This window comes from Papio anubis, chromosome 19, assembly GCF_008728515.1.
Source record: "Papio anubis isolate 15944 chromosome 19, Panubis1.0, whole genome shotgun sequence".
Lineage (NCBI taxonomy): Eukaryota > Metazoa > Chordata > Mammalia > Primates > Cercopithecidae > Papio > Papio anubis.
The window spans coordinates 58,662,502-58,676,392 of NC_044994.1; the positions used below are offsets into that span (position 1 = coordinate 58,662,502).

Sequence of the window (13,891 nt, forward strand, 5' to 3'; positions counted from 1 at the left end):
TACTGACTCTCATACTCATTCATTTCTTACATCCTTTTGTTCTCAATTGGACCTTTCTCCTCCTTAATTTTGCTGTTCAACATGTGTAACAGATGTCTTATTTCTACCTGCTTCCATCTGTACATCCCATCACTATTTTCTCTCAACATCCCTCTTCATTCCTTGCTTTCCTTTATTTGATTTCTCACTAACAAGTTCTACTGGGTTCTACTTTCTTTCTACTGCAGTTACTTTCATTTTGGGGGAACTATGTAAAAAATTTCAGAAACTAAAGTTGTATATAAATATAACATAATTATTTTTTCATCCATGTATTTTTAAAATCGTTGTCTTTCTTGAGCAAGCAATTACCTTTTGAGCTTTCATACTTGTCACCCTTAGCCTTTGTTTTTTAATCACCTTCTATGAAAGTACTACACATACAGTGTTATAAACAGCATGAGGGTTTTGAAGACAGACTGAGATGGAGTATGCCTCACCCCTCACTACTGCATTTAATTACATTTAGACAGTTATTTTATGTGTCTAAGACAATCATCAAATGGGAAAACCCCTACCCCAGAGAATTGTTGTGAGTGTTAAATAATATGTCCTGTATGCAGACCTTCATTTTTCACGGCACCACCTTTCCTATTTCCCATTTAATCTTTGGTACATATGCCTAGCCATATATGGTACACTTTCTATGTTGCTTGTTACCTTAAAAACAAACTGCTCTGTTGCACACTGACAAGTAACTGGGATTCTGCTAACTCTACTTATGTTATTTCCAATGTTCTTTATCTCTTCAGTCCATACTGTGAAGATTGATGTGGACTATGATTATCATATATTGCTAATTTCAGTTAGTTTGAAAGTTACTTGTTCCAACAACACACAGATAATATGTAGGAAGGTTGGACAAGGCCTTTCTGACACCAAAGCTGCAGCTCCTGTTGTAGCATTCTGGCGTGTACCTTGACAACCACAAGGCATTAGAGTGGTGAAAGTGCTAATTCTAAGTAGACAAGAAAGGACAATCTGCTTAACAGGGAAGGAAGGTGAATACCAGACTACTTAATGGGAACTGAAAGATATACAAGCAGTAACTTTTGAACTTAGGTTGGTGCAAAAGCAATTGCGATTTTTGCTATTAATTGCAAAAACCAGTTACTTTTGCATCAACCTAATACCTATATGCCCTCTTGGTGAAGCTGGTTGAAAATATCCAAATGAAGTAAACAGGAGCAAAAAGAGAGCAGGCATATCTGTGCCAATGCAGCATGAGAAGTTGGCCATAAAAGCTCAGAAATGTATCAGTTTCTGAACTGTAGGTCATCCTTAAAGTGTAAAGCTTATGAGAAGAGCAGTACAGTAGGATCCAGTGGGAAAGATAAGGAAAAAGTGCCACACACACACAAAATTGTTTTCACAACTATTTCCACAGATCACCAGTACAGTTTGTTTATCAGTCACATTCCTGTTGATGATGTTAACACAGATAGCTGACAGATATTTAAGAAAGCATATATTTTTATTGAAGATGAATTCATTTTATTTAAAATTAAATAAGTGCTCAGTCTTTTGGTTTTTGAAAGTACACTGAGGTGGGGGATGGAGTATGCCTCACCCCTAGTTACTGCAGTTAAGTACACTGCAGTTAAACACATTGATACCCTTTTTGGTTTTATATTTTTATTTTCCAAAGTGTTCCTAATGCCAGAGTAAAAAGTTTACAAGATACTTTAAAAATATTTCATGCCCGCTTTTAAAAATATGATGACAATAACGTACCCAAAACGATAATCCACATAATATACGTTTTGGGCTGTTCCGACTTTCCAGAAAAAAATCTTAAGCTGATGCAATATAAATTGTTAAAAGGTATTTTGTAGACGAATGAAGGTACTTCATTGCTTTACATATTTTTAAATTCCAAAATTCAAGAACACCCTTTTTATTTCATTGTAGTTTAGTTGAAGTAGCAGTGAAATGAAATGTATTCCCAAATCAAGGAGCATGCAGTCACTCGGAGGCCAGAGCACTTCCCTTATTTGTGTATACTAGTGAAAAATGCACAGAATACGTTGTTTGTTTAAGTCCCCCACATAGCCAGTGTAGTTGTTCTTACTTGTTTTACAGTGCAACCTCCTGCTTTAAGATTTAATTATTAGTTTTGATATAGGAAGATAAATTCCCAACATTAAAGGGGTGATTCATTTCTTAAATTTAGCTTGGACAGTTGCTGAAAATCTCACAGCTTGTATTCTGTCTGTAGGTATAATGGATAAAGACCAAGTTCAGTATGTTATACATGAAAGTGGGACTCAATTTATTATAGAGAAGCTTTTAATCTTTGTAAATGGCCTGACATGCTGGATTTTATTTAACAGTTGACTTTCATAGAGAAGGAGTAGGCATTTCTTCAAAGAACCTGACTGAATGCTATAATCCATTTCTTTCTGAAATTGCAGTTGTTAAATTAGACACAAAACATTTATGAATTTCAATTTGCCTTTCCAGCAATTAAGGAGTTCAAAAAAATCCCTTTGTGTTTCCTGGCTTTGAAATGATTATGTTTATTATGAACTGGCCCTTCAATTTCTTCTATCAAATACATTGGAGGTTACGTTAAAGAGGAAGACATCAGTTCTGAACAGGTGTGAAAAAGGGTTCCTTGATGTATGAAAGTGTTCTATTTTAAAGCCATTTTAGCAATTTTAGCACATCTACCGCTGTGAATCCTCGTGGAAATAGGTGGCCAATTCATTTCTCTTTAAAGGGAAGAAAACCTATAACTCAGTGTCCTGGGCCTAATTTTACCATGACGTGGGGCAATGGGTGAGTTTACTGAAACTTTCCCTTCCTGTCTCATTGTTTCAGTGTTGATCCTCCTTATCGTCACCATGAGAAGACGGAAAAAAGAGCCCCTTATTTTTGACGAAGAAAGAGACATCAGAGAAAATATTGTGAGATACGACGATGAGGGCGGGGGAGAGGAGGACACGGAAGCCTTTGACATGGCTGCACTGAGAAACCTCAACGTCATCCGAGACACCAAGACCCGGAGGGATGTGACTCCAGAAATTCAGTTCCTGAGTCGACCAGCTTTTAAAAGCATCCCAGATAATGTCATCTTTAGGGAATTTATTTGGGAAAGATTAAAAGAAGCCGATGTTGATCCTGGTGCTCCTCCTTATGACTCCCTGCAGACATATGCTTTCGAAGGAAATGGCTCAGTTGCTGAGTCACTCAGCTCTTTAGATTCCATCAGCTCAAACTCTGATCAGAACTATGACTACCTAAGTGACTGGGGACCTCGCTTTAAACGACTCGCGGACATGTATGGGACTGGCCAAGAGAGTTTGTACTCATAGCCTTGGAACCTTAATTTGAAATGTACTGAAGAAAAAGTAACAGCAAAAAATAAAATGAAATGAAATAAAATAAACCACTACATACAGAAAACAAGAACTCCACTTGCTGGAGAGAGATAATTGTAAATATTTCTCCATTTTTAATTGTTTAGGTTTCTGCCTTGGTGAGGCATATCTTCATTAGACTTATCTAAGGGACTGCACTGACCACAGACTCTGAGCGTTTGAAGGTTTTTTGATAAAAAGAAATGCTCAGTGGTTTGTGAATAGATAGCAACTCTCATCTACCTGCAAAGGCACCAAACCTCTATGAGAAAGTAGTGCCCTGTGTTGTCAGTGAGTCAAAGATGCCCTGTACATACCTTCATGGTACTGTCATTGAGAGGAAGAGAACATGATGAGCTATTGAAAAACCCTGGAACTTCTTGCATATCAAAACTTGGGACAAATTTAATTTACAGAGATGCTTAGAGCTTACTATATTATTGAATCCAACAGAATTATGTTGCTCTTGACTAACAGAAATATTTTATTTAGCAATATATAAATTCTCAGAAATTCCTTCCTAACTGAAAACCCTGCCACAAAAGCCAGTAAAATTTAGTTTAAGGCAATATAAACCATTGTTTATCCAATAAATTATGAAGTGTTCCAAATAAGAAAAAGGTAAATAATGTTTAAAGTTTGTGATAGTTTTGAGATGCTTGTGTAGGTATGATAAAAAAAAAAAAGTTGCTGTCTATTCATTGATTTTTATTCTCTCTTCTGATTCATACAGGAGAATATCTTTTCTTTTTTATTTGACACATGGTGTTGTATTTATTTTGGAGCTCCAATCTCCACTAAATTCAGGTCCATCATACTGCCTCATAGTATTAAACTCATCAGAACATGCTGATTTTTCTCCAGCCCGAGCTACATGAAGGAAATGAAGCATGGAAATGGAGAAATAATAGTAAAGCAATTGAGCCCTGTTGCAGTTCACATCTCAAGGAGGAGCACAGCTACAAGGACATATAAATTGTTCTTCTGAGCCATTAGAATGTCAAAACATTGGAATAAAATATTTGTATTTTAGAAAGACTTCAGAGCGAATTGAGATTTTCTTTGATGCAAGAATTATTTTTCAAGGTCATGAGTTCTACATGCTCCAAAGACTTTCAAGAACCCAACCTTTCTTGTTGCAAACATATTGAGTAAAATACTGATTTCTTAAAAATCTTAAACAATATAATGTTATAAAGATTAAAATCCATCTTTAAATTCTGATGCAAATATGTCCCTCAAGAATTAACCAAGCAATGTATGATTTCTATGTGGTTTAGATTTGTCAAAGGAAGGAAGGCAATTGCAAGTCATCATATTGTTTAAGTCTGAGATGAGCTTCTTAGAGTATGACTTTCATGACCAAAATGATATTTCTACCTATTATTTTTCCTAGGTTAATACTAGCCTAATGTGCATATATATTCAAGTAACAATGGATTTATTATTTTCCTTCCTTTCTCTTTTGAAAATAATTCATTGTTGGGTTCCTAATACATTTACAGATAGTAAACACTGTATAGAGAATCATGTTCTAAAAGTGCTTTTTGAAAGGCAGACAGTGAAATTAGAATATTAATATGTTGATTACACAAAGAAGAACTACGTCGGATTCTGTAAACTTGCAGCCCAACTTTAGAAATGAAGTATGTAAAAGTGACCTTCAGCTTCATAAAAATAGATAATCCAATAAATTTGATTACCTGCAAACAGTTCTTTAATTTGAATAAAGTTTTGTAAACATTGTTTTATAACTATATAGATATGCTTCTTGCTGTATTAATATGCATATATATTTTAAAAAATTATAACAGAGTGAAATATACTGTTCATAACTTTTAATCACACATGCAAGTTTTTCAAATTAAGAAAAAAAAAAAACAGTGTATTTGACCAGTTTAATAAAATCAGAATGTGGTGCAGGAATTACATAGATGTTAAATCAGCAAGGTGCTGAGAATACAGTTTGTAATAATCCCGTTGTTGTCTGCAAGAAGATGAAATAGTTTAGTACATTTGGATTATGTTGTCAAACCTGCTGATTGTTGCACATATCACTAAACGGAGGTGTGGATGTATTTTAGAAAAGGAACACATATCATTCACCCTTCTTTTTCTGCTTTTAAAATGTGTGTTTTTTCTCATTAATTTTTTCAAATGTTTACCAGTGATAGATTGGAAAAAGAAAGGTTCACATTTAAATAATAATTTAAAATTATTGCATATACCCAATTGCTATTTATGTGCAGATGATTATATCAATGCAGTATTAAATTTGATTCAGTGTTTTTTTTTAATTTAAAAAAAATTCTTAAGATGGCTGGAAGAATGTTTCTAAAATAGGTAGTATTTACATGAAGTCGTCTGAGCTTAATTGTAAGAGTAGTAAATGTTCTGCCGTTGCTTATTTTAGTTTTCTTTTTTATTCTGAAAACTAATGCTATATATGATGACTGACAATACTTGAGATATATGCTTTGTTTTAAAAACAGAGATTGAAGAGTTGATTGATAAAATTAATATTAAATCTATTTGGAAAATTCTCCAAAAATCATTTAAATAAATATATATTATCAAGTTGCTTAAATTCAGTATTATACTGAAACCAACTAGAATGAGCTCACAAGAACTAATTATGCATATCTCTTCCCAACTCCAGATACAGTGGTATCATTTTGGTATGTTGATGTCAGCCTTGGTGGGATTATTTCGACCACAACAGTAATTAGCAAACACTACCCTTTTCTCTGGAGAACAAGTTGTTAAACATTTACCAGCACTCTACTGCTTAAATTATTTTATAAAAGGACGTGTGATAATTGTAAATATGTTATGAATTTATATGATTTAAAATAATGACATGAAAGGAATTTATGCTATATTTTACTACTAAATATCAATGCATATGGTAGTGATTTCCTGACGTGAAATCCTTGGAGCTACTTGTAGACAGGGAGAGGATTCACTTCTTTATGGAAAACAATGGCTAAATTTTAAGTAGAGATAATAGTTCAGGAAGTCAATATATTTAAATATTTTCCGCTTGTCCATATAGGAGCATCAATAGAAACTCAGGGTGTGCCAAATTATGCCCATTTTGAACAGTTTAATTTATTGAAAAATCAGATGCATTTTACTTGTTACTGTCTATGTCAAGGAAATACACCCAAGCCCTTAATCTGAAATGTCACCATTGCATTGTTTAAAATCAGCATAAAAATATAAAAATCAAATCTTAAGAAAATGGATTTCTGGAGATCAAACCTAAATTATCAATCTCAATTCACAAATTAGTCTCTCAAAGAAATATTCCTAGATCAGTCAACTAAAGGAACAAAATCAAGAAAAAATTAGGTAGTAATTTACAGGCAATAAGTAGATTTTTCTACAAGCAATCACCAGATCGGGGATCTGGTAAATATCTTGATTTGCCAGGAAGTTTCGCTTATGACTACAATTGAGATTAGTTGTCTACAAGATACATGCAGGAGGTAGTAGTGGTTAAGTGATGGTAGCTGCCTTTTCACTCTGCGCTCTGAGGATGTTTTAAATTATTTTATCTTGATGCACAATTACATTTACTACATTGGATGATAAACAGACATAGGCAATTATTTTCATGTCAACGGCATAGTTACACAACGTAGGAATGATATTTGTGATATGACCCACATGCCCAAGAAATGCAAATGCAAATAGTGTTAGCATTTATATTGAAATATAAAATCTACAGGAGCTTAAAATAAACTAAGCTAAACACACTGCAAGAAGCTAAATGATTTAGTTTAAACATGTTAAAGTTTTAAAGCACTAGCTGTAAATATTAATCTTCAGATTTTCAATTTAACATATATTCGCTTACAAACTGTTCTAATAATAACCCTAATTATTTTCCAAGTCACCATTTAAAGTTTTATTTACAGTTGACCTAATCAAATTAAAGTTGATGAAAGCTTCAACTTATTTTTTAACTCTTTCTGGTCAACGATGCCTGGAGGCAGGTGAAATATATATGACAACTAATAGATAAACCAATTTATTTTATGTTAGTGTATGTTTATTTTTTAATTATGAATAATGTATATTGTGTGTATATATGATGGTGTATCAAAGTTGGCAATGAAAGCTAATACAGTCATGTTAGTTGGCTGGATATAATAAAGAACAAGAAAGGACTAATAGCATTTGCATTTTAAATATAATTGAAATGATTTCAGAAGAGTGGGATAAGACCTTAACAAACATGGGAGATGTTTAAGGCTGTGATTTGGTGGATACTGTAACGTATGATTCTGTGGGTAAAATTTTTCAAGCAAATCAAGGCAGGCAGTGTGTGTTGCATTCTGACACTTTTTCATTATTATGCTAACTTCTACTGGCTCAGAATTTAACTGAAAAGGATGTGTCCGTGTGTGTGTGTTTTTACGTGTGTGATTGGGACCTCGAGAGATGTATCTGAAGCAATGTAAAAATAAGAGTCTCATAATGCCTGGTAAATGCTGGCATATTGTTGTCACTTGCCAAGTGACTGTTAGGCAATAAGACTAGAAAATATGGTACTGAATGAAAGGAGAAATATCTTATTTGCTGTAACCATCTAATTTATATTAGGATAAGGATTTCAGTAGCTAAGGAAAGAACATTTAGCTGAATTATTTGAGAAATTGTCACATATTATTGTGTAGATTTAATCTCATTGTTAACACAGAATATAGAGTGTGAATTATTTGTTATGAAATGTTACTGGGCATTGGTGTCAGTGTGGTATACCAGAAATTACCTCTGGTCTGTGCTTATAAAATCTAGGTCAGAAGCTCAGTTTCACCACATTTTTGCTGTGCCCTCGATGCCATTCTCATTCTCTGAACTTTTATAGCTTCATGATTAAAATTGAGTTAACTACTATCCTGTTTCAGAGGCTTGTGAATGATTAAGTGAAAGACTGTGTAAACTGTAAAACACTATAAAAATATAGAGCTTTATTATGGGAAATAATGGGAATTATGTAAAACGGTCAATTATTGTTATATGGTAAACAGAGAATTTCTGTTTGGAGATATATACATTAAGGAAAAATACATGCAATTTGGTATCCTAAATTGGGAAATAATATTCAAATAGAAAATTGTCATAATTAATTGAAGCCACTCAAATACACTCATAAGATCTTAAAAGAGTGAAGTTTAACCCAACCTAATTCAACTATTTATATGAATTGATATCCATATGTGAATGGGATTATAAATAAAGAACAAATCTTTCCTACTTATGATGATGACTGAGTAGAACACAAAGGCCTGCCTTTAGATGATCCCAACCTCATTGCTGAACACAAAACACCAGAATAGAGAAAATAAAAAGACAATAATGAGTATAAGTTAAGTGGTCTTCCAGGCATCCAGAGTAGATAAAGAAAATGAAGTTCTAGAGAATACAATACTTTTTAAAGTCACAGTGACATATGTGTAATTAATAATTTATACACTTGAAAAAAATAGAATGCAATGATACTGGCTTAACATGAAAACTATTCTGAATGCAATGTACTCTTGATGACTCAAACTCACTTCTTATATCTTACAATAGCTCATCTTAATCTCATGAATGAAGAAGCTCTAGGAAACTAAAAAATAATATACAATAGATATTACTTTTTGTCAGTGATGCCAAGATGAATGTTAATAAGCTCTCTTCTCAACTTTAGCTCTTAGTTATCTGGTTATTTTATGCTCATGTGAACAGACACTAGAAACAAATATATTAATAACTATGTAACTAATGAGAATGTTGAGAAGTACAGCATACTTTCATTCAAAAACTTAAACTTGCATTTTCATTTTATTAATGAATATAATTATGGTAATAGTTTATATTTTTATAAGCTGGAAAAAATTATATGATTCAGTACCCTACAGCTTCGTGTTCTATTTTTGTGAGTATAAACACTATGTTTTTGTATTTCAAGATCTGGAATATGTTGTATATTGTATATGACCAATACTTTACGAACAATCAAGTTTTAAAACATTAGATAACTATATACCAATTTCATTTTACATGCAGTAATTTTAAATGTCCAAAAATAAAAGGAAAAGGAAAAACAACTCACTACACAACTTATATATAATATATATTATGTATTTGTCTTTGAATTATGTGTGCATATGTGTGTGTGTATACATATAGACAGAGAGCATGCACACACATACATACACATATGCAGGAACACACACAATTTGAGGCTAAGTGTTGAAGTAAAGTAAATGACTTTTAAATTAGATCCAACCTCTACAATTAAATTATATGAGCATACTGAGAAAAAAATGCACATTTGTAAAGGTTCTCTTTAGTAGAGATTTCAGAATTTTTTTTCAGAAATTTAGAGGAATGAACAATTCACATTAGTAAAACACACAGTATTACTTTCAATGAAACTATAACTGTTATGTTTATGAAATTCCATTACAGTTACATTAAAAAGAATTAAAACCACTTTTGAAATGTTTTTGCTTATGTAAGAGTCACTTGTATAATAAAACAGTCTTAAAAATGTTAATTCAATTGACTGCAGAATTGATCCTGAAAATCCAGTTCACTTAACCTTGGAAATGAGCCATGAAGCATAAAACTTGAGGTCAGAATGTATGTCAGAACCGAATAGATTATTTTCATTCAGCTCAAGTGCTATCTTTCTGGCAAATAGGCTTCTACAATATTCAGTATTGGAGATGTTTAAAACAAATATAAGAAATAGGGTACTGTTTCAGAACTAACAAGTGAAGAGATACATACAAAGTGTACTCTGAACTGAAATAAATGTAGGAAGACAAGCCGTGAGAATGTGAGAGTTCAGTGTATTGTTGTATTTTCTTGTGTGTTTTGCTGTATTTTAAAAAAACAAGAAAAAATTGTTGCAGAGTAAGATACATGGAAGAAAATAATTTCCTCAATTCTTGGTACCTCACTACAATGAAGACTTCTATTGTCATCATTCTCAGCTCTGATGGTGGTGCCAACCTGGTTTCCAACATATACCTCCTGACAACTCGGTACAGAAAATGAGTATCATTGTAATTAAAGTTTAACATTTTCTTCTAAGTGACTGATTTTTTAATATAAAATTATCATAATAAAGTTTTTCTATAGATACGTAATTTTAAGTTCCATAACATTCTAACATATACATGATTTCAATTTTCATGTAAGTCTGTGAATCACTCAAGTTAGGCATTGTTAGGTTTTTTAAGGAAAAACTTTGATGACCAGAATAATTGTAACTTATGGGAAAAAAAAAAACACATAAAATAAATGGTAGAAATGGAAGAAGAAGAAGAAGAAGAAAAAAAAACTTTGGGACATTTTGCCCTTTATCTTTTCTATTATCTTAGACTGTCAATAAATAATGGTTTGATTTAGGAGGATAAGAAGATAGCTGAAACTCTAATAATTTGACTTTCCAATCTTAATTAGGCTTCAGTTCCCTCACTAGGATTGTGAAACTTCCTTGCGATTGTTTTTTTAAAAAATAATTTAATCAGGATGTGACATTAAATTATGTTTCCATGTAATGAGAAAATGGAAATATTTATATTGTCATGTTGATGGCACTTCACCAGTATGTCTCAATCTATTCTCAATTGTGGGAAGTCAGGGACCCCGAATGGAGGGACTGGCTGAAGCTGCGGCAGAAGAACATAAATTGTGATGATTTCATGGACATTTGTTAGTTCCCCAAATTAATACTTTTATAATTTATTACGCCTGTCTTTACTGCAGTCTCTGAACTTAAATTGTGAAGATTTCATGGACATTTATCACTTCCCCAATCAATACTCTTATAATTTCCTATGCTTGTCTTTAATCTCTTAATCCCGTCATATTTGTGAGATGAGAATGTATGTCGCCTCAGGGTCCTGTGATGATTAACTGCACAAATGGTTTGTAAAACATGTGTGCTTGAACAATATGAAATCTGGGCACCCTGAAAAAGAACAGGATAACAGCAATGTTCAGGGAACAAGGGAGATAACCATAAGTTCTGACTACCTGTGGGGCCGGGCAGAACAGAGTCATGTTTTCTTTATTGCAGAAAAAGAGTAGGAGAAATATTGCTGAGTTCTTTTCCTAGTAAAATAGAAACCTGCTGGTTTTGCAGCTCAGGTGGGCATGATGGAACCTGCCAACATGTGATGTCACCCCCAGAGACCCAGCTGTAAAATTTCTCTTTTTTGTACTCTTTCTCTTTATTTCTCAGACCAGCCGACACTTAGGGAAAATAGAAAAGAACCTATGTTGAAATATTGAGGGCTGGTTCACCTGATACTCTGTTATGTCTTTGAGGTGGGACATTGTTTTAAGAATGGATGATAGCATAAAAACATGGCAGACCAGATTTTCTGAGGGTTACCCACTTTGCAGATTCATAAACTTGTTATTGAATAGTTGGCTCACAGGGTAGAAGAAAAATCCCAACAAGCCCTCCACCTTTTCCAAAAAGAAAAAAGAAAAAGAAAAAGCTAAATTTTATGAAGCTAAACTGTCAACCAACAGATCTACTGAAGTTGCCATGGGAGCAGCTCCAACCCAGCGCTGGGCTCGTGGAAGGCAGCAAGGTACCTGCATCAAGCCAAGATCCATAAAGGTGCTAGTGTCATTTGAGGACAGTTTCACCCCTACCTCCCATAGATTATTTTAGACCAAATATGAATTAGTAGTCAAAAATGACCAAACAGATGATAACACACCATGAGGGAGATGGTTCATAGAAATCTCCAAGAACTTCATATATGGTAACTATTAGAAATATGACAAGAAAAAACTTTGTGTAAAATATAGAATAAAACACAAGCAATAATGAAAAGATGATCTATGATGGTGTATACTTGCAAAATAACCAAACAGTGTATTTAAGATTTAAATATATCTTTGAAGCTAGAAGTACTATGAAGAGTGTATATACTATATTAGACACTGTGTAAGAAGGAACTTGTGACGCAAAAAAATAGAATGCAAGAAATTAATCTGCTACATAGAGAAAAAAAGATAATCTGAAAGAACATAAGGGACAAGGATAAAATACAGTTTAACGTGCTTATAACCAGTGTGAGCTTTGTTAATCAGAATTCTAGAATGTTCCATTGCCTTGTGTGATACCTCCACTGCCCCCACTTTTTTTTCTTTTTTTTTTTTTTTTTTTTTTTTAGACAAGGTCTCATTATAATGTTTCCCAGACTGGCTTTTAACTCCTGGTCTCAAGTCATCCTCCTGCCTCTGCCTCCCTAAATGCTGGAATTACAGGTGTGAGTCACCATGCCAGGTGTCTCCCATTTTTTTCATGGTAGCTTAACTTCACCTGAAGCCTCCTATGCCACTATCTTTATAGGAAGCTTTACCGACTTTGTACGACTTGGTTTAATTTATTCAGCTTAATGGTCCATTTAACCAATATTGTTATAAATTTATGAAGCTTCAATTCTAGCAAAAATAAATTATGTACATTCATCAAAATGTGTGGCACACCTACGAAAAGTGATCAGGATGCCCAAGCAATTTTAATTAAAATCAGATAACTAAATATGGGCTCTGTGTTTTCATTTATCTTTTCTCTCTGTGGTGTTTTGGATTACTTTCTCTGGGGTTAGTGAAGATCAAAATAAAGCCCTATTTTTTCCTCTAATAAAAGGGGATTTATTTGGGTTGTAGAGAAAAGATACAATATAATCATGGTTCAAGTGGCATAAATTAAGATTTTGTGTTTTTTTCTTCTCTTTTAAATACTCTCTTCCTACTTCTTTAGTCCACCAAAATCCTTTTAACAATATATTCAATAGCCAGAAAATCAAATGAGTTGAGGACTGGGTCAATTCTGCAGCTCTCAATTGATTTATCAGTGAGTAATTCTGATCTTTATCACTTCTAGGTGGTCTTCAATATCTTGATTTAAAGTTTCATAAAGATAACTAACCTGTGCTTTTGCCATTTCACAGTTTGGTAGTAAAGGGGATTCTCTTAGTTCTAGTTCAAGGCACAGATTGCTGTCTTCTTTTTTTTTTTTTTTTTTTTTCATCAATGGTGGGTCAGGGATGAGCATATGTCACTACTTGTTTTCCTAAGATGTTAACAATGCCAGGGTTGTACGACAGGCATAGATCCTTTGTACTTAAAACCATCCAGTTCCCTCATCAAAAGGAATAATAAATTAATGAAATTTAGTCTCCTAGTTCATGGTGGGTTAAGTAGAATGTGCATATGACTATAAGCATGCACAAGAGACCAAAGAAAAGTCTCACTTATATATAAAACTTAAAAAGGTTCATATTTCACTTTCCTTAACCTAAGCATGTAATATCTAGCTTCCAAAATGAAAATAATTAGTTGAATAATATGTACCAATTATTTAGAAAGGACATTTTTAAATTTTAAACATGCATTATGGATTATTTTTATTATGTATAATTATATCAGGAGAGGTTTCATCACATAAATGCTCC

The 13,891-nt window shown here is 33.1% G+C and overlaps 1 protein-coding gene across 3 annotated transcripts in view; it reads left to right on the plus strand.

The window, feature by feature from the left end:
- CDH7 (cadherin 7) overlaps positions 1 to 11,897 on the plus strand; it is a 135,807-nt gene extending 123,910 nt beyond the window's left edge. For all 3 annotated transcript variants that reach the window (XM_021930206.2, XM_021930207.2, XM_021930208.2), the window contains exon 12: positions 2,863 to 11,897. In XM_021930206.2, coding sequence (XP_021785898.2) covers positions 2,863 to 3,356 — 494 coding nt within the window. In that variant the 3' untranslated portion in view covers positions 3,357 to 11,897. The remainder of the gene's footprint in view (positions 1 to 2,862) is intronic.
- Positions 11,898 to 13,891: the final 1,994 nt, after the last annotated feature.